General features: G+C 38.0%; 1 protein-coding gene across 3 annotated transcripts in view; it reads right to left on the reverse strand.

Moving 5' to 3' along the window:
* TPK1 (thiamin pyrophosphokinase 1) overlaps positions 1–22369 on the reverse strand; it is a 311682-nt gene that overhangs the window by 149540 nt on the left and 139773 nt on the right. For 2 of the 3 annotated variants that reach the window (XM_048297771.1, XM_048297761.1), the window contains one exon: positions 15467–15539. The exons of the other annotated variant lie outside the window; for it this stretch is intronic. In XM_048297771.1, the coding sequence (XP_048153728.1) occupies positions 15467–15539 (73 nt within the window). The remainder of the gene's footprint in view (positions 1–15466; positions 15540–22369) is intronic. 3 annotated transcript variants of the gene reach the window in all.

Below are 22369 nucleotides of genomic sequence, written 5' to 3' on the forward strand. Positions count from 1 at the left end.
AAATCCAGTTTTGTTTCTAGACTATTTATTATTGCAGATTAAACAGGTTTGAAAGGGAAGCAAACAAAACAATCACCTGTGCTGTTTACATTTAATGGTTAGAGTTACAACTTGAAAACCATATGCCTGAATTCTTTCTTCAGAGTCAAGCTGGTTTCATCAAGGTTACAGAAGCATTTAAACTCATCATCCAAAAAGGAAAACAAAAATTATCTTTGAAAAGCTTTTTCTCAGTAGGTACTCATGATGAGCTCAACCCAGAAAACATTTTTGTTGTTATTCTTAAGTGACACATTTACGATCCCAGACACCTTGGTTGAAATAGCTTTTTGTTCTTTTAGAAAATGGTGAATGACACCTCTCAGGGTTTTTTTTGTTTGTTTTGTTAGTTTGTTTTGTTCCTTTTGTTTGAGTGTTTTTGATGTTTGTTTGGTTGTTTTTTAAATCATGTTGCTTTCAGATGGAAATTGGAATAATAAAAAAATGCACACAACCACTATTTCCCATTTTTAAAAGCAGATGAAGATTTTAGTTAAATTCTAGGACAGGTAGGATTCTCCTGTCTCATCAAATTTAATCCAATGCCATCAGTGGAAGCATGTCATGATATACTTCTCACAAACTTTCTAGCATCCACTTAAAACCACTTCTGCCCCAACTACAATCCATGGATAATAGAACATATAATTTGCACCCTGATTTTATTTGAATCTTAAATTTGGATCTTAAATGAAGATTTTTTTTTTAGCTTCTCACTTGTGTTTAGTCCTTTATATATTTATTTTACCTTTATTTCATTAGCCTAAACACTACAAGCTCTTCTAGACTTTTCTCACAAAACAGGCTGTTGAGCACCCTGCTTATTTTACCAGGGTTTTTTTGAGCCTTTTTCAGGCTCAAGTTCATGTGTTTCGAAGACGGGTTTTCAGAGATGCATGTGGTGTTCCAGGGACGGCATGAAACTTTCTACAGTGGCCCTGAGAGAAATCCTGCTGCTGCCTGTGAAGCCTTCCTTCAGCAGGGGATCACCTCTGCTCCTGCTGCTATCATATTGCAGAATGACACATCTCCAGCGTCATTAAGACTGAATCTTCTGCACATGTGATTGTGAGCCTCAGCTCCGTGATATGTGGATATTGAGTCTCCTGACCCAGCCTTTCTGTCCAAAGTAGGATATAGTAACAGGAGGTCGAGCAGGTTTATTGTCCAGTGTATACCTGGCACTTTCTGATAACAACAGTGATTTTCACTTCCATGTGCTTCTTCCCGTTAGCCAGTGTGCTTTTCCCCAACTTCCCCTCTTGTCCTCTTTCCCAAAGCTTTAGGCAGGTTTTGTTTTGCAGTGGAGTGTTATCTTCAATAACCATGCTGTCCTCACGGGCCAGTTTAACTTCTTCATCTTGCTGCATTTTCTAGGTAACTAAAGTACCCATTGCTACATGTAGAGCTGACAGAAGAGAGCTCTAATTCATCTGTATTTTTGCTCATAATCCCTCCTCCTCTTCCATGCTTCACACTTCTTATTAGTTTCCTTTTGGAGTTCACATGGTTATATTTGAAGTCTTTCTTGTCTTTCACCTTTTGCTTCAAAACCAGTTCCAGGTAGAAGTTTTTAAAACAAAAGGGATGAAAATTTGCCTTCTCTTAATTTAGTGCAAAAGCTCCTCTACAGATGGCCTTCTGTTTTCAATTTCTCGAGCCATTTTCTTTTTGAAATACAGTTACAAATTTATAAATAAGCCCCCAACACTGAAATACAGTGCAGACCTTACAGACATACTGTTCATCTCTACAGTTCACCAGTCAGCTTCTGACCATTCTGTTCAGAAATTACTGTGACCCCCAAATGTACCAGAAGTGTTTTACTGTCTACCAGAACGACACTGAAAATACCACATCATCTCATTTCTTCAGAGATTGCATGCTGAAATATTATCTGCCATCCACCAATCAGCTATACCTGGGTTTTACCATTTAAATTGCATTTTTTCCCTCATGCCCAAAAACATGAGTACAAATCAGCTGACCTTATTTTTAGCTCATCGTAAACATACAAAGTAATTTCACATTTTTTCTTTTTAATAATGTAGTATTTCTGTTTAATCCTTGCCTGCCACTTTGCCATATTTCCAGTAAATATGTAAAAATCTATCTGTATAGCAATAATAATTGGCTTAGTATTTCTATTTTGCTGCCAAGTTTATTGTACAATAGTCAACAAAGCATTTCAGTTACTCCTTGCTGACTTCATCCAATTTTCTAGCTGGGTTACATATGTTGACCAACTACCACTGCAATCCACATATTATTGTACTTCTCTCTGTTCCATGCTCTAGCCCCTAATTTGTGTCTTTATCCTTTACTAAATAAGCAATTTTATATGCTACAGAGACATAAATATGCTCATCTAACCACCTTTTGCATTTAAAATTAACTGATTTACTGGTTGAACTCAGTAGCTAGAGATAATGTTGATCACTTCTCATCACGAAGCCCTTCTGTACTTTGTCATCATGTCATAACTCATTTTTATTCATACAGTGAAAGAGAAAATAAACCATTTTATTTTTTTTCAAATCTAAGCATTGAACTGAAGTCAAACAGCTACAATAAAATAATAATGATAAAAAATCTCTGACTTTACAGTAACCCCCTATCAAAAGCTTCTTCAGCTTATTCTGGATTCAAATGCTGAGCTAGTAAGGTGGTCAGTTCTGTCTGTTCCCCTTAACTTTCAGCAGTTCATATTTTAAAAAGCTTTTTTATTTACTTTGTATGATTTTAAACCAAACTGAGAAATTTATTAAGAAAGTGCCACATAATTAATTTCAATTAGGTCTACTTTTCAAGAAAAATATATGAATTTTGTGAAACATAAAACCTGTGGTTTTATTTTGCAAATCAGGTTTGTTGTTTTAAATTTGTGATAGTAATACAAAAGGTAGTTGCTAAATCTTAATTAACTGCTGAAAAGTAGGTAGATGACACCGTATGTTTCTAAACTGGATACTCACACAAGTGTCTGACAAGCAGACTTCAAAAACTGTCTCAACTGTCAACAGAGCAACTGGAAGAGACCTCCTGTCTCATCACACTTGCTGCCTGCAGTCCTAGTTAACTACCTCCTAAACACCCTTCCACTGAATCATCAAAGACCACAGCTGGGCTCCCTACACTCAGACACATAATTTGGGGTTGAAATGTCTGGGATTTTGTAGCCTTGCCGAAGTAATTTTCAAGGATGGGTGCCATTTAGAAAGCATGTCTGTGTACTTCTCCACTCATTATTACACAAATACATTTAATGAATGCATTTTTGAAGGTGCAATTTCAAAGTCTGGCTCTCTCATCATGTTTTAATTCAGATTTTTGGTCCAACTATGGTGCTCTTACTTTACCCATACCTCAGACAAAACTCTCAACAAGAAAGGCTCAGGAGCCATTATTTTAAACTAGTGAATCATTGGAAGTAGTGAGGAAAAAAAAGATAGGAGAGTGGGATGGCATTCAGTGAAAAGAAATAAACAATCTATGAACAGATAACAGGATTGGAAGGCATTGGACCTTACAGTACCTTTTGTGCAACTTCTTTACAAGTGAATTTAACTAAAAGAGGGGCAGTGTAAACACCAGTTATATTATTTAGGGACAGCCCCTCTTTACAAATTTTTCCAGAATTTATTAAACCATATCAGACTTACCCTGACCCTTCGAAACATTTTGAGTTTGCCACTAAAAGTACATCACATAAATGATAAATAGTGCTCCCCAAGGGACCTCAGACTTTTCATACTATTTAATTCCCAAATCTAACCAGTCCACCCCACTTTCCTCCTGCCACAGGGAATTCTGAGCTATCCAAAAGCATCTATAAGCTGTCAACCCAGAAGTACATTTTTCACACTATATAGAACTAAGTTCAAGAAGAACTTGTCAAAAAATGTCAAATGGAATTATTCTTTCTCATATCACTTTCATTCTCTACCTATGATGAATCTACTCAAACTTCAGGTCTGCAAGGCATTCAGACATAGCACTGACACATCAAAACATTAGTCAGGGCTATCCTGTATTCTGTACAGGAGGACACAATCACTGGAAAATCACTGACTTTCACTCTTAGCGCCATGTTATCTATTTCCCTGCACAAAATCCTGAAAGCCTCACTATTTGTCATAAATCTATCTTAAATAATTTCACTTAAATTAGATGAGAAGTTCATAAATTTATCAATTACCTCCCTTTATTAACTGTAAGAGACGAACTGAGATCTTACCATGGCTTTTGGCCTTCTCTCTGCATGTGGCTGGCTTGGGGAGGACCCATCCTGAAAACCCTGTCACAATCAGAGAATTGCCATCGACTTGGATGGGAACAGCACTTCACACCAGGACACTGCTGCATGGCATTACACTTTATTTGGAGCCTGGTGCTAAGGACTACAATCAACACTTCATCACAAACTGCAGTCAATTGGAACAAACCAATTATTTTTGATGAAAAAGTGTTTGGAAAGACTTTCCAGTGAAGCAAGAGGGTTGTTTTGCACTTAAAGCACTGAAACTCTGAAGGTTCACAGCTAGAAGGGTGCTCTTCTATGGAAGAGGAGCAAAGCAGAAAGAAACTGAGTCTGGCCACAAGCAGCTATTTGCATTTCAGGGCATGTGAAAAGCCACAGAAATGGTAAAATCGGAGGGGAAGGCTATCTCTTTTGGCTAGACTGTTTCTAACTGTTCCTGGATCATGGGAATGGCTCTTTGGCAGTCACTGTGTGCAGCCCAGGGTTGCAAACCACAGCCAGGGCAGTCCAATGAGGGTGGCACAAGGACTGAAGCATATAGAAACTCAGTAAGTAAAGGAAAGGCATGTGCTTGAATCCCTAACTGCCTGGGGAGAGGAGGAGTTGGCTTGTCTAAGCACTCAACAAATTACAAAAAATATTCGAAAACTTCTCCCCACCCCAATCCAAGATCAAGCCAAATGTATTTTTAAGCTGGAATATGTGTGAGTTGATTTCACTGTTGGTGAGAAAAATGTCCCCTGCAACACCCTGCCCCTCAGACCACACCACACTTGCTCAAGGTCGGGTGGGATCAGAGCTCTTTTGGAATCGCAATGGAGCTTTTAACAAGGTAAAACACTTAAAGGAGTGTCAGACCTCCTCAACCCTCTCTCTTGTTTTATCTTATGAGTGGGAGAATATAATGAAAGTTCAGCTGTGGTATTCAGTTTCTTCCTCCCATATGGCCCACTTCTAGTCTGGGATAAACTCAGGATATCAAGAATATAACCTTATTAATGAAAAGATTTTTTGAATCATTCTAGAGACCTTCCCCACATTCAGCTGTGAAAGCAGCTGTTGGTGCCAGATCAGAAATGCGCTTCTGCAGGTATGTTAGGTACTCATTAGTACATTTATTTGCTCCAAAAACCTGCAAAAAATACAGAACATGCTCCGATGCTTGAGTGTGCTCCACTAATGTACCTGTTAGTATTTCCACTAGGAAATGTATCTTAAAGTCCCAAAGACTGTTAACTGGTTTACTGAGTTCTGGTAATGTTAACTAGCAGTTTATGGTGAATTGCCAATTCCTTACTTGAAGGGTAATTATCAATTAACTACAGAGTAAATGCTTACTGAATTAGTTGTTTCAATTGGGTTAATGATTGTTTGGACACATTATACATTACAACAAGACCTGCTGCAGAATTCAGACAAAATAGTCTTAACACCTGTAAATTTACAGCAAATACATTCAAATTTCCATTGAAATTCATCACATTTTTAGCTCCTTGTATGATTTTTTTATTCTTCAACAGATGAATCTCCCATCAAAGCTTAGTAAAGGATGGAATAAACATATTCTTATTTTAAATGCAAGCAGAAAGATTTAAAAACAAACAAAAAAACCCCACCAAAATAAACCACCCTGCACTCCTTCCTAATAAACTGAAAATCTTACTTTTAGATTAAAAAAATACGGTGTCCATGTCTGTGTGCTTATTTTATCCCAGTCACTTCTTCACAACTGCAAAAAAGTGACAGCAGATTTAATTTGCTGATGTGTCTTGGAAATTTTTCTATTTCTACCCTGTTCTCTTTCCTGCTCTCTGCTCCTACCTTGATTTTTCTCTCTTAAAATGCTTACCTTCTCCTAACTTTTTAAAGAGTCTCTGCTTTTTTTTTCTCAGTTTCCATTCCTCATTTTCCTCTCTCCAACATTTCATTTCTCTCTCTTAACTCATTTCATCACATAGGGGACTGTTCCCATTTCTAATTATAACTCCAAATCTATTTCACTTATGGAACTTTTATTTTTTTTTAATCAAAGACCATCATAGCTTCTTCAACTGAAGGGAAACCAACAGCACAACAGAATGCAAACTAACTCAGTCTTAAGACTGGCCAGATTTCAGCTGATTTTCCTGCACATCAGCTTATCAAAGCTTCATCCAAGACCTGTTTGCTGGACTCTACTGAACACTCAAGGAAAACAGCAGAATTGAAACAGAAAAACAGAGCTTCAAATGCTTGATGATGATAGGGAAAACAGCAAGGATCCAAAAGTATATTACAGTCAGAAAAACAAAAGGAGATGGTATGAAGAAAGGTAAGTATGAGAAACACTCCAGTTTGCAGGAATTTCCCTGCCTGGCTGTAACTAAAGCTGCCAGAATTGGAGTTCTTTCATTCCCCTTCACCCCCTGTAATGGTATTATTCTGCCACTAATTATCTTCTTTCAAAAATGACATCAGAGGTTTCCTCCTGGTATATGTGAATGTAGCTTTTACCATCTTGCACTATTTCTCAGTGTAGCTATAAAAACAAACCTTGTATTTTGCATATTTTGACCAACTCAAAATTCAATTAGTAAAAATAACTATCTGTGCTCCAGAAGCTGCGCTTAAATTTTCCTGTTGGACCCTACCTCTGTCTTGGTTTATAAATAACCTTACACTTCCATGACTTGGCGAACTAACACAGGCAAGTTCAAGTTTGGCAGCTTTAGCTCATGCTTTGTCTCACTGTAAAGCTACAAGAGCATTTAACTTCTCTACTTGGACAATATACATAATTTTCTCTCTTTTCCATTTGGTGGCTGGTACAGCACTCATCTGTCTGTGTGAACACAAACAGAACAAATCCAACCTTATTCCATCTGGACCGTCATCCTTGGAGTTTTGTAACTGTATTTCTGTAAGTGAAGTATAAGCACCACAAGAGCAACTTTATGGAAGGTTGACATGCTATCCCTGGATCATGTATCCCAATTTATTGTGCCTTTTTAAGTTCATAGTTGTGTCAAAGATGAAGAAGCAAAGATTATGGTGGCCTTGGTGAATCTGCCTCTGGAATCTGGAGGTGAGGGAGAATGATCCTGAGTAGTCCACACGCTCCTTCAAAGCAAGGGAACGCACTCCCCAATACACTTGCTACAGGTCCCTGAAAGCATGTCAGAAGCATTCCTCCTCCTCCTCTTTCTCCTCCTCCCTCTCCTCTTCCTCTGCTCCAGCCCACTCACAAACCTTCCTACTTCAAAATGAGGAACAGATTGCATCTTTTCACTCTGCTTCTGAAATAAGAGCTGACTGCTCTTTGACAAAATGCACAATAGAATGATTTGCACAGGCTGACAAGCTCCTTCTTAAAATACTTAAAAATTGTAACATCAGGATTTTGGGGATCTTTTTTCTTGGTTAATGATCAGGTTTGTGTACCTGTTGCTGGCCAGACTTGTGCTTTGGCTGGCTCGTGACCTGCCACACAAAAGAATCAAGTTTATAAAACCCACAGGACATTTGGGCTGAACTTGAGTTTGCAGCAACATTTGATGAGCCACGAGGTTGTGGGTTCTGCAGCTTTGCTGGAATCTGTTCTAATTAGGAGTCCACAGGCAAGGGCATTGAGCCCTGTGCTCTGGGAACAATTTTCTCTTAAATTCTCTAACAAAAAAAAAAAAAGGATGCATAAATCCCATTTACATCTAAAAGGACCTATAAACTGAGTCTTCAGCCTCTAGTACCACACTGAAGTTTTCTCTTTTGTGCGAAGAGGCTTAATCACAAAATAACTGTTAAATTTCCTTCTCCAGATTAAGCTGTCATTGTTTAAAATACCTTTTTTGTTCCTTGCACTAGAAATGAAGTTAATTGAATGCATTTCTATTTTTCAAACTTTCCTGTTATTTTCTCCATCACAGGCTGACAGATCAGAGTAATGACTTCTTTCAGAGATTAACACCAGATTAAATTTTTTAAAACTCTTAAAAGTAACTCAATGTCTAATGCAATATAGATTCCACCCTTTCCCTTCCTTGGGCCATAACCAATGGAAGGGAGAAATAAATCTCATACTGCAACATAATATTAAACTGAAATTGGATGCAAGACTAAAATACCACCAACATCATTTTTGTTATATGGTGCACTGTTTTCTTGCATATTCTACTGTCAAGCAGTTGAGCTTCAGCTAAAGCACTTGTAAAGAAGAAAGCAAGCAACTCGTAACCTGAAAAACTGTCATTTCAAACCTAACCAAAAGAAAGACAAACCATCTCTAATAAAAGTTTGATCTCTTAATTCCTATATACTGTCTCCAAAAGCTAAATTACAAGCAGCAAAATACTGCAAAGGAAAATAGAGTAATACTGTTTTTAAGGAATGAGAATTTGGCCAAATTCAATTCTCAAACCTCCTAGGTAAATGAGGGACTAACTCAGGCTCTAATGAATATACATAGTAGCTCTCAATGACCTCAAAACTCTCAGAATCTCAATGACAGTACAGAAGTAGGACTTAGCTGTTTCTTCAGGTTCAAAAGGAGTAATGTGCAACTCAGATATAAAGAACACACATTACTCAGAAAGATGCAGGCCTGCATAACTGAATTTGTTTTGACTTACCCACCCTCTTCTTCCAAATCTCATCTGCATTTAAACAGATACAGTTTTTCGTAACCTGCTACCTTAGTGAAAGCATAAAGAGTGATCTAGAACCGGACAGAGATCTTTTGGGGATTGTTTTTTAAAGGCACATAAAGAACAGCACAGTGCAAGCCCAGAGTCCTGAAATCCTTTGGTTTAAGGAAGATTCTTTTCAACAGGACTTTCCAGACATTTTACATATATTAACACAGCAGGACATAAAACATCTGTACAGGCTGTACATTTGATGGCATATGCCATATTCCACTGGCTTAGTTGTGCACACACCCCTACGTACCTATGGGAATGCTAGTCACTAGGCACAATCATTCCAATACAATCAGAATGGCAGTGAAAAGGTGGTCAATGTATGTTTATCCACTCTTTATCACAATACAAGAATTCAGAAGACTCAAATATAACTATCAAAAAGTAAAGCTCAACACAAAAAACCATCCAAAGAACAGATTTTTCTTCACTGTAAACACTTAAACTAGGGAACACATTGCCAAGGGTTTGTGGTGGTGGTTGGTTTTTTTTTTTTTTTTTTTTTTTTTTTTTTTTTTTTTGTGGATACTTGCATTCTCATCTATGTACTGTGACAAAAAGGGAGTAGACCAATTTTGGGGAAAATTAAATCAATCTATGAAGCTATTAAACACAAAGATACCAGTTCTGACTTAGGAAATCTTTAAGGCATACATTAGAGGGTGATGAAAAAGTGTATCAAAGAAGCCACGTCTGTGAATATTTTTGCTTTCAACAGTATTCTGAACTGGCCCAGCTGAATGAACCTTTGATCTGACCTAGTGTGACTGTCTGTCATGTTCACCTTTACAAAAGTGCCACCAAGCACAGAATCTCTTACAAATTTATGACATATCTGGAACATTGAGATATTGTTACTTTCATTTAGCATGAGTAAGAAATCCACATAACCAGATTCACCTAGACAAGTCACTTGGAAACACAATCTTGACAAGACCTCTGACATACTGTTCAAGAATGGAACCATTTGTGAAAGCTCCTGTTGAATAATTACATGATTATGGCATACAGAAAGCTTACAGTCTAAAATCCTAAATTGCATATACAGTCATATACAGTTTGAACTATTAATAACAGGACCACCCCAGACTTATAAATCATTTTGACTTGATGAACCTCTATCTATGTTAAGACACTAAGGCTCTTTCAATAAATGTACACCAGTGGAAAAAACAACTTGGATCGAAATCCAGGTGGCACTAGGCACCCTCAAGACATCAGAAGCTGGACTGAGGTAGTTATAGCACTTTTTATACTTGTCAAAGATGTCTTCAGCAGAACATACTAAACAAGGGATTGCTTGGAAGCTTAAGTAGTGAATGTCACGCAGAAGTAGCCAGTCCAACCACAAGACTGAATTGTTTCATATCCACTTGCACAATTTTTACAGTTCCTTCTGAAACCTTAAAACATTTCACAAAGGAATCAGGCCCTAAAATGAACCATGTTCTTCTTAGAAAACTGTTCAGTCTAATAAGAATGCTGTAAATGAGTCAAGCATTTTAATACCTCGAATTTCATCTGGTATCAAAAATTAGTATTAGAAAAAAATGTAACATTCAGGGATAAAAGATGAATTAAAATAGTCACAGAAAAACTCAATGGTTTTCTTTGTTTTAAATTATAGTAATATAACCGAGGGAAGTCAATTAACGTTGTGATTTCATAAAATTATTAAAAAGTTTGGCCTTGGAAAGCAAGCAGGAAACATGGCCTAAAACATGCAGTTTTTCAAGAAAGTGTAGAAGTTAAAGAGACACAAAAGCACTACATCCGTTTTACAAATTACATTTTGTAAATCTAATTATAGGTGCATCATCATGGAACAAAAATATAATACCCACACCCTACCTATTAAGCATTTTTACAGCCCTGATAACCATTAGCCCCGGAAATGAAAATAGGAAAGAGAAAGTGCTACAGCTGCAGAACTCCCTGCAAAAATAAGCAGCTCTATGGGACTTAAAAAGAAAAGAGAATAGGAAAAGAAGTGGATTTGTAAATAAGTTCACAGCATTTAATTACAGATCGGAAGTAGAGCCTACTAAGTCTACAGCAGCCTTTCAAGGCACATGAAGGTTGCTTAGCAAGAAAGCCAAATCGGATTTTTAATAAATAGCATAGCCTGGATTTCAAAGGGCATTGGATTCAACCTTCTGCTTCTAGGCATAAGTACAGATTTGGTGTAATTTTAGATAATGTCTTTGGACTTAAGACTTCAGAAACAGAACCTTGTTTGAGGCATAACAATACAAACGGCTGCTTTAACTTCAAAGCAGTGTTTAAAAGGTTTCAATAATAGAAACATTCAGCTAAAGCAAGAAAAGGATGAAACTGCAATGACAGAAATATCACCACAAATCCTCCCTGCTTTATGCAGTGTCATTTCCAATACACTTCAGACTGTACAGAAAAAGAATGTCAGTGCATCTATTATGGGATCATATGAACATGCATATTTATCATGAAAGTACAAAAACTCTTCTCAATATCTATTTTAACAATGATAGAAAATACACAGAACAAAGAATATTAAATTGCTATTCTTTATCCTTCATTTATAGTGAAATATGATTTTTAAAAGAAATTTTAAACATGACATTTCATTTCCAGTTGTGATGCAGTTTCATCCAGTTTTAACATTATTTCACTCTAAGAAATGGGGGAAATCATCTCTAATATTTTAATAAATTTTAATAGAAGACTACAAGTACATCCTTGGCAAGCCAATGAGGCAAAACCAAGACCACAGAAAATAAAAAGTAAAGCTGAATAAACTCTGACACACACTTACTTACTCTCTCCCAAAAGGAATGCCTAACTTCTCATTTACACATCTCACTCAGAAGTCTGTTACACAGTTACTTTCCAAAACAGAACGTTTGCCTTTAGATCTGTTCACTATGGCATACTACACCGAACAGAGATAAAATGGATTTATTTGCTTCATGCTTATGAACTTTATTTAAATAAGGTTCCCCAATACAATGGCAATTGTCCTCCTAAAGGCAAAATGGAAACACTTGTCTTGTAATCTCTGCTCAAATAAAAACACCAGAGCAACTGGCTTAAATATATCTCTTTCAGTAAAACCCCTTGGCTTCTGGAATCTGTATGTCAAGATTCGTGTAGTGACATATATCTGTTCTTGCTTTCATCACTTAAATGAGGTAGAAAACCTTCTGAGTCCAGGAGCAACGTCCTGACATGAAGCTGGTGTGATGAAGAGCCAGGTTGTTACTGTGTGGTGAGGATGATACAACTGCTCATAGACAATGCTTCCCACAACCATTAGTTTTGTACACTGAGTTTAACACATCCTACTAATTACCCAGCACTACACTGGGCTGGCTTTGACACAAACACTTCCATATGATTATGTTTTATAGCTCAATAATTAACATCCATAAGCTTTCCTGTGAAAAAGTAACTCTTCTTAAGCAGTGGCATGATATCTTCAGATCGCTAAAAAAAGTCACAAAGCATTAACTTCTGTCAATATAGGTAGCTTTTATAAAATGATAACAATTGGTAAAAGAGAATACTTGAAACAATACAATAATATTATCTAATGATAGTGGCTTACCTTGTCTCTTGGTGTAATCTGCACATGGGTAAGGAAGGATGGTGTGGGAAGCAACCCTGACAACACGGCTTCCCTGAAGTCAATGGTGCTACACTAGTCTACTCACCTGAAGTTCTCCCACAGCCTGTTTTAAGCAGCCCTAATACATTTTGGGTCATGAACACATACAGCATTTCTAAAAGACAGTGACTTTGGAAATTGTCTGGACTACAGAGGATGCTTTAATGAGCATGTTGCTTTACAAGAGAAGAAACATCCACCTCTCTCCATTTTCTGGTTTATTATATTTTTTGCTCAAGATCTCCTTAGACACTCACCTGTATTTACCATTCTAATTTTCTGACTATGGGAAATTAATTTAAAAATGCAAAAAATTATTTTTCCTACCATGTACACTAAAACTTAAAATTCTAAAGTCTCTCTGCAATTTCCTCAGTCTTGTATGAAGACCCCAGGCAAGGATTCTGTGGCTAGATTATGCTGTTCATTACACCTTTGCAATCGTGATGCATTACTGCTTCCTTTACAGCCTATCAGCCCAGTCCTTGCACAGATATATTAACTCTGTATGAAGCAGAATGGTTCACTACGTGTTCATAGAGAAGATGGAAACTGCACATCACCAGTAAGATGCAACTGAGCTGACAAAAAGGATGCTTTGGCCAGAAAAGTAATCCCTGTGAAAAAGGGTAATACCTACTGTATTCTTCCAGCTCCTACCTCATCCATCTCCCCTCTCTCTCCTGAATGATCCTAAGCATGCATTGTTTTGTAGGACTTACCTACCTATGAACAGCATGCTGTTTATAAAAGCATTAATTACAGAATCATGGAATGGTTCGGATTGGAAGAGACCCTAAAGAACGTCTCATTCCAACCCCCCTGCCATGGGCAGGGACATCTTCCACTACACCAGTTTGCTCAGAGCCCCATCCAACCTGGCCTTGAACACATCCAGGGATGGGGCAACCGAAACTTCTCTGGGTAACCTCTTCCAGTGCCTCACCACCCTCACAGTAAAGAAATTCTTCCTAGTATCTAATCTAAACCTACTGTCTATCAGTTTGAAGCCAGTCCCACTGGTCCAGTCACTGTATACTCTTGTAAAAAGTCTCCATCATTCTTTTAGGCTCCCTTCAGGTACTGAAAGGTTGCAATTAGGTCACTCAGAAGCCTTCTATTTTCCAGGCTGAACCATCCCAATTCTCTCAGCCTTTCCTCATAGGAGATCCCTGCATCCCAGTAATCACCTTAGCGACCCTCCTCTGGACTCACTCCACCAGGTCCATGTCCTTCCTGTGCTGGGGACCCCAGAGCTGGATGCAGCACTGCAGGTGGGGTCTCACCAGAGCAGAGCAGAGGGGCAGAATCCCCTCCCTCACCCTGCTGGCCACGCTGCTTTGGATGCAGCCCAGGACACATTTGGCTCTCTGGGCTGTGAGTGCACAGTGCTGGCTCATGTCCAGCCTCTCATCCACCAGCACCCCCAAGTTCTTTTGGGCAGGGCTGCTCTCGATCTGCTCATCCCCCAGACTGTGCTGATACTGGGGCTTGCCCGTGTCCATGCTAAACACAGTAGTGCAGCTGTTTCCCCTTTTACAGACTCGCAGAATCACAGAAGAAGCTGAGTTGGAAGGGACCCACAAGGATCAGTGAGTCCAACTCCCAGCCCTGCACAGCATCATCCCCAAGAGTCACACCATGTGCCCAAGAGTATTGTCCAAATACTTCTTGAACTCATTTATTCACAGATCTTGAATTTCTAGTCTGTAGTGAATAGTATTAATCCAAAGCTTTGTATTTTATTTTCACTTCCCAATCTGTAATTTAAAGATTCCTGAGCAGTTTTCTTGAGTGGTTCTCCTAGAGATGAACAGCCATCACACATTTCTCCATTCTAAAAAATGGGGTAGAATGTGGAAATAAAGCCCCAGTGCCCAGAGGGAGATTAAAACCCTGCTCTACACACTCCTCCAGCCCCCACCTCACAGTTTGAAACCTTTTGTTCTAACCATTTGATCCCAAGTCCATCAGGGAAGAATTTAGGCAAATTTCATTCTCGTACGTGAATTAGCAGCAGACTAAGTCAACTACCTCACAAGGATCAAACACTCCTCTTGCAAGTGCAGCCTGCTGCAGAGGTAAGCTGGCCTATCAAGGCAAACTCTGAATTTGGAGAAACGTGCTGTCTAAGATGCCAGGGTGAAGAACCGTGCTCATCACAAAAGCCTAAACAAGTAGGCACGTGAAGTGTTAAATACGAAGCAGTCCGGTAAAGGCAAAACTTTGAGCCCTAAGACTAAGAAAAGTGAGTTTACATTTATGCTGCTCACTGGAAATAAATTAACACAATAAATCATTAAGGAGGGCACTCCACTGGTGTAGCAGAAGTAGTTGACTGTAATTCAATGCTTCGGTGGGTGAGGAAAGAGAGATTTCTCCATCTGCAGCTTTCCTCTAAAAAGGTAAAGTCATATCATACAAATAGCACACAGAAAAACTCTCTCTAGAAAGTATGTGGGTACCCACCAGGTGGGAATCATGGTAAGTTAATCTTTATTTCCCTGTATCTCACCATGCAAAAGAAGTCACAGATTTTTCAGGAAGATTTATCCTAGTTTCTAGATGCTGTCATCTCTAGCAACATATGATCTATTTCATCACCTGATCTATTTCATCACCTGATCACCGAGACCTGTGCAGGACTCGGGCAGTACCGCACTTCCTGTGTTCACTTTAAGCATTAGTACAGTGCCACAGAGCACAACTTCTGGGCTTCTCAGGTGCTTCACAACTGAAGCCTCAAAGAAAGCAATGGAGCCAGAATCACTTAATGACCAATGGAAGCACTAATGGCTTGGATCTTACAATGTTCTATCACACAAAAACTCAAAGGGATTAATTTACCTTGACTTTGTAGTACTCCTTGACTTCAGGCTGAATGGAATCAAAATCACCACTGATGTAGTCAGGCAAGAAGCTGAAAGGAAAGCAATGAGCAGTGAAATGAAAAATTAATCCATCTTACTATATTTAATATTTATTTTCTCAAGAGTACTACGGGGTACAAGCATTAATCTTCTAAAAGGAATATGAGTCCCTTAAAAGCATGTTAAGAGTTGATGTGAGGTGATACAAAATAAGGTAACAGACGAAATGAAAAACTGGTAAATCTATTGTTCCTTTGCTGAGGGAGTTGCACGTGGCTTAGATGCTTATATATCTCTCTGGGTTAGTAAGACTTGCATTTGCCTGGTCCTGGAAAGACAACTCTCAAATGTCTTTCAAATGTATCATTCAGTCAGCAAAGTGTTTGAAATAGCATATCTGAGTGCTGTACATCATTCGTCAGAGGATATCATTTGTCAGAAGATGATGATGATGATGCTTCTTGGACAGCTGGTATGCCATAAATGTTTCAAGGATTTGTATTTTAGTTGTTAGTGATGTCATCTTGATTCCACTCTTCTTGATTATTAAAAATACTCCCAAAATATGGAAGTCAAATGCTCAGTGATTTTTAACTCACATGAACTTAATTTCAACTCCTAACCATCACTTGTACAGTAATATTGCTGCAAAGCACATGGAAATAATTTTGTGATATTTATCTCATCTTGCCGCATTTTTAAATGCAGAATGCTTAAAAATATTTATTATATGAATTTGTATCAAATTCATAATGAAACTTCCACTGTGCTACAGCAAGAACAGTGTAAGAATATCTTTTGAAAAAACCCACCATTCCCCCCAAAAAACTCAACACAGCTTTCCATCTTGCACAATTTCTTGAGTTTTAAGAAGCAGCTGACAGGTGAAAGAGTGTTTCCACTGTTTCAACAGATAAGGCTGCATTGAGTTGTGAAAGAAAAGCTGTGATTTTGGTTAACTCTACTGCTACCATACTTTACAAGGGGGATGAGAGTTCATCAGCAAATTAGTTTCCAGTTCAAACTGAGTTACAAGGAATTGAGCAAAGTATATTGGAACATATTTTTTCTGCCACATGATTTTAGAAGACTGCTGCATGGCCTAGAAAATCCTCATATCAGTAAAACTTATAAAAATTTCATTTTCTGGGTCTGTACAGAGATTTCAAAAGAGACGCGTGGTCACTGGCCACCATTTTTTTGAAAACTGAAAGCAGCTTCAGCAGAAGCCGGTAAGCACAATTGTTGTGAGTTAGGTCATGTGCAACCACGGCATTTCAAATTCCCTGCTCTCTGCTATTACTAAGGTTGTTACAAAAGGATATATTCTAAAAATAATCCCTCTAGAAGTGATGGTCCCATACTTGCAGTGGTGGGAAGTGCAGTCCCTTTCTGCACTGGGTTTGACTGAGGACACAGGAATGAAGTAGGAGAAATGCAAATACTTCAGTGCTCTGTTTCATATGCCTTCATCAGTGTGGTTCAAAACTAAACAGAAAATTAGGTTTGCTCCTTCATTGTAAGACTGACCTTTCCAACGTACAAAAAATACCACATTTTCAAAAGTTAAAATTTAAATAGCTGGTTTTTACCTTTCCATGAGTTTCCTAATTAAATACTTACTGAATACAACAAGCCTAAAAACCTGCAGGTATTGTCTTTCAATTTGTTATTTTCTAATTATTTCTTCCTGATTGAAACAGAGCCATTAAAAGTAAACTCACTCCAGGCATTTCAGTGGTGTCCCTGAATGCAAGCCCTGGAAGTGTTCCAGCAGGTTGGGCAGGAAGAACAGCAGCCAGCTGTCATGGAAAGCCAGGTTGGTATGACAATGACATCCACTGTGATGAAAAAGCTGTTTATCTTACTGAAATGCCATATATAAATCCAAAAGGGTCTTTCTTTTTTCTTTTCCCTCTACAGCAGCTACAGATCACAGTGCTTTTAAATAATCAACTATTTCTCCTGAATGCCTCAAGAGACATAAGTGGGAGCAGAATTAGCCAAAAAAAAAGAGTATCTTCTAAGAATCAAGTGCTCCTTCACAGTTTTTGTTCTCATCCAAAGTAAAACTATTTCCAGTCAAAAAGCTAGTCTGAATTTTTCCACACAGAAGGAACAAGCATTTCAGTTGCACCTCCCATGGAGTCTGCTGGGGCTCCTGGTTTCACTTCCTGAACATCTCTCCTCTGCCAGCAAGCTCTGTGTCCATTTTCAAAATACCCTCTCTAAATCACTCACTTGGAGCAACCACAAAACCAGAAATTACTAAAGGGAATATGAAATTGTGGCTGGGAACTTCAAATTTCGAGATGCCTAGGCCTCCCACTAATGATCATGAAGAGAAGAATTCCTTCTTGTTTTCTCCTTCCCTTTTAGAAACATCAGAAACAAGGAAATCAGAAAGTCATGCCTGAGGAATTAAAAAAAAATTAGTAAATCTCAACTCCACTGTCTGCCTCACAGACATGAAAGAAAAAGTCTGCTTTATCTCCAGAGGGAGGATAGCTGCTCTTTCTAATTCACTGACAATGCAAACCAACAAAAGTAAGGCAACATTCAGTATAGAGTCAAAGGCTGCATTTGACACAGTCCTTTTTGAGTTCTGTGGAACAAATTGCCTGATCCAGGTGAACAGATTTGAGTCAAGGCTCTTTCCAATTAACACAAGTGAACAAAGTTCATTGTGTGAAGAATTCTCCTTGACTGACTAACCTCAGAGATTATCACTGATATAGAAATAGGAGAAATAGTTGAGATAGAGGTATATGGAAAAAAACTTCATACTAAAGTAACTCAAGAATATTTTGTAATAATTGGTTTTCACTTGTTTGCTTTCATATAGTTTTGTATTTACTCCTGAGTACAGGCTCTAGTGCAGGAGAACAGGCTCAGGAGAATCACATATCGAGCTTACTTCTATGTGAGTGGAAGAAATTATGTCAGGAAAAAAATAACAAGAAAGGCCTCTTCATAAAAGTTAAAACAGCTGCCCTTATTTAATGTACAGATTAACAGCAGGTATTCTATTAGTCTAACCCATGTTTTCCTGCCCTCTGAACTCAAATTCATGAATAATTCTTATTCTGATGCATAACTGTATTGAAGATGACATATTCTAGTGACATATCTAACACACATCCTTTAGTGAAGTTTAATTTTTTGCCCATGATGGCAGAATACGTCTTTAATTCCTAGTGCAATTTAAAATTTTAATTTCTAAACAGTCTAGATGATGCAGTCTATTCCATTTCAGAACCATATTTTATCAGTCTCATTAGCTATTAATTACCACTATGCATATAAGGTCATGACCAGCTCAGCTGCCTTGATTCTCTGCTGCTTTATATTGACATGTATCAGGAGTGAGCCAAATCCTTAATCCTGATGGGACTGAAAGTATAAAATTCATGTGGGATCAGCCTAGTCTACCAAGTCTTTTCTAGAGCTGTCAAGAAGCATAATACCAGGCACTGGGCAACAAAAAATCTTCAGAGGTTTGGGCCAACTGGAGTTTTTCTTACTCTTTTCAATCTCTTTTGTTTTTTCTGGGTGCTGAGGGGTTTATTTTGTTCGGATTTAGGTTGTTGCTTTTTGTTGTTCTTTGGAGTTGCCATTTTTTTTCCTCATCAGGGTATTTTAGAATCATACTGCATCCATCTAAAATGAGTAGGGAGTCAGGAGGGCCGGGATTACTTTCAGAAAAGGATGCAAAGGCACTTCCATACCAGACTACTTATCTTTTACCTATGTAACTTTTTTTTTTTAAATAAAACCCCCGTAGTTTCCATATGAAACCTTTAAGGTTTAGCTAGCTTAAAAAGAAAAAACAACACTATTTCTCAGCAGTTTGGAGATGGATCCCAGCTAGATGATTTATACAAATTGGATAAAGGCTGAATGTTGACTGAACAGTTTTATGAACTCCCAGGATGCTGGGCTGGAAAGCAGGGGGAAAGAAAGAGATTCCAGTGAGTTTGACATAGTTTCCAGATACCCCAATAAATTTTTAGTCGCCAGTACCATAAAGCAGCAACTGATTCTTATCATAACTCTGAGGCTCTTATGCTAAACAAGCACAAGTGTGCCTTTTGCCTTCAAGTAATACATCTAATAAACACAGCAGTATTGTTTTTAAATATTCAACACTAATGAACAGTGTGTTAAATTTAAAACATCAGAATACCTGGCTCTTTATTTGCTCACTTTAAGAATTCAGTGTGAAGTGTTAAAGATATGTTTTCACACATTTATGAAAAAGAAAAACAAAGAACACAAAAACCCACACTAAACCATCACACTGTAGCAGTTTATACCAAAAATCCCATGCTGCCTTCTTAAATAAAATGCTTGGGCATAACTGCTCAGTTCTATCATTAATTCAAAGTTACAGCTTCCTAGTACTATTGCCTTATCTTGTGATGCAGCTCCTTTAGCACATAATTGCATGCAATTAACCTTTTTTAAACAAATTTTAACATCAGAGACATGACCATTTAAAGGCAGTATATGCATACCCTTTGATTCCTTCAGCTACAGCACAGAAAATAATCCCATGCAGACAAACCGTGTGTCCCCCAGCTGCATCATCTGAGGGCACAGAGTCGGTTCCCTGTGTTTTTTCTTCACTACTAAAAATAAGTTTAAAAATGGGTGTCTTTTACCCTGGACTAATAGGCACACACAAGCTACATCCCTGGGGAAAAAAAATCAGTGACGATAAAATGCTGCAAACTGAAGATGAAGCAGTCAGCTCTGACTTTTGTAAGCATCTAGTACTTGGGAATACAGAAGATAAAACTCTCTAGCACTACTTCAGGATAAGTATTAAAACCAAAGTTTAGCAAAAAACCCCCAATAAACAAAAATTAATGCTCCCAACTCTTAAGTTTGCTAACTGTTAAGGTGCACTTTCAGCTTGCCCTTCTGACATCTTGACAAGAAGAGTGAGGGCTATTTTCACCAGAAAGGCATTAAATCTGTTTAAATCTGTCAAAAGTATACTGTTATCTGCTGTGAAGATCAAAGTACCTTCTTAACTCTCAGAGACATGTACAGCACAAGCAGACGCCTTTTATATATTGTCTCAGAGCAGCATATTCAGATGCTCCAAGCAGCTGTACAGAGGTGAGTTTCTGGATAAAGGAGAAATGTCAGATAGTAAGATATATTCAGACTTAATGTCTATTCAACCTCTAAATATCTTCACGCATTACCTGCAAGGTTACCACAAGAAAGGGTCACACCTGCAGCTCAGAAGCCAAACACTAAAATATCAATACAACTAATGAATTCAAACTGGACATAGAAAAGAATTTTGGTTTGATCCATCTTGAAAAAATGCCACAAATAATTCCACAAATTATTATTACCATAAGGCCTTTAAAAAAACAGCTAAACCCCAGTCCTTAGCTTGTCCACCCTCTACTTTCCAATCAAGACTCTCTTGAAGTCAGAAGGCTTACTTTTTCTGACTCCGAGGTTCTCATCACTGCTATTTTGATCTCCAAAGACTCCCGTATCACTATACAGTGTTTGTAGTATGCTGGCACTGACAATGATGTGCTAGTTCTGTATGAACTTGGAGAGAAAAAACATCAACAAAAAATCCCCAACAATTTCCCATGCCTTCTTCAAAGACCTTAATAAACCCTAATGTTCATTATACAATTGCTTATACAAAACAATTCCTGAATAGCATTTTGCACACTACAATAAATCCAGGTATGATTTAATAAGACTTAAAAAAAAAAAAGGGAGGGGGTACAATGACAGCACTGTAAACACCAATTTAACAAAGAAAGCAAGTATATGCATACATCAAGCTACACACAGAGAACCTGAATTCTTTGCACGGACTGTTAGCAAATCTGCATATTACAGTCAGATAGTTCTGTGGTTAAAAGTACTTGAAATATTTGGCAACCTTGAAAAGCAGCCTCTTTTTTCCTTACTTTTTAAAGAGCTTAGTTTAAAGAGCATGTAAGTATTATTTCATTTGCAAAACCTACAATTTAAAGAAAAAGATAAAAGCGTGTAAAGATATGAAGGCAATAATGCATTCATTTATGCTTGTCTGGTATGCAGTGTCACCTTGCAAATAATAAAAAAAAAATCTAAAATAAATTGAAGAACATATTACCTTCAGCTCAAACTGCTATGCAAAGCACACATCAGGGGGACATCTTCTGCAGGGGAGAGCCAACTTTCTCCCATTATCATTACAAATCTGAAGAAGCTTACACCCTGCCTCAAAACCTTATCCCTCAGTGACGAAGATGCGTATTAATGACAGCTACAACTGTTGCATTTTTCTTTTTAATAGTCAGTATTTGAAACTTTGCTCCAGTTGCAATCGATACTGTACGAAATAAAGTCATGCTCTGAGATTTAAGAACTGCTCACTTGTTTTCCATGGTGCTGAACATCCTCCTGTGTATATCTACTTCATGAAAAACCCAGTGTGCACAGAACAAGCAACTCTCAGGGACTGCTGCTAAGTATCTGTAGTTTTGTTTTTATTACTCATAGACTGAAGTATTTCTTAAAATAAAGAATACCTGGCAGCAATATATGATCTTAGAGCAAATTAAAGCTGAAACTCTTCAGCACAACTCAGCATTGCACAGGCTCAAGCACCATGCCTTGCTGTTGGACCCATGGCAAAAGGAATTCAAAAGAAGAGAGCTTAGCCGTGAATTTTTATCCTTGCACAGGGCAGCATGGCTCAGGGCAGCACGGTTCAGGGCAGCACATTAACTCAGTGGCAGAAAACGCCCCAGTGTCTCAGCATGAGTCACCCACAAGGACATGATTTTGAATGCTAACAAAGCATAAATACTTGTCTGGAAGTGCCAGAATCCAGTCTTCAGGGACCCAA

Source organism: Corvus hawaiiensis, chromosome 1 (genome assembly GCF_020740725.1).
Source record: "Corvus hawaiiensis isolate bCorHaw1 chromosome 1, bCorHaw1.pri.cur, whole genome shotgun sequence".
Taxonomy (NCBI): domain Eukaryota; kingdom Metazoa; phylum Chordata; class Aves; order Passeriformes; family Corvidae; genus Corvus; species Corvus hawaiiensis.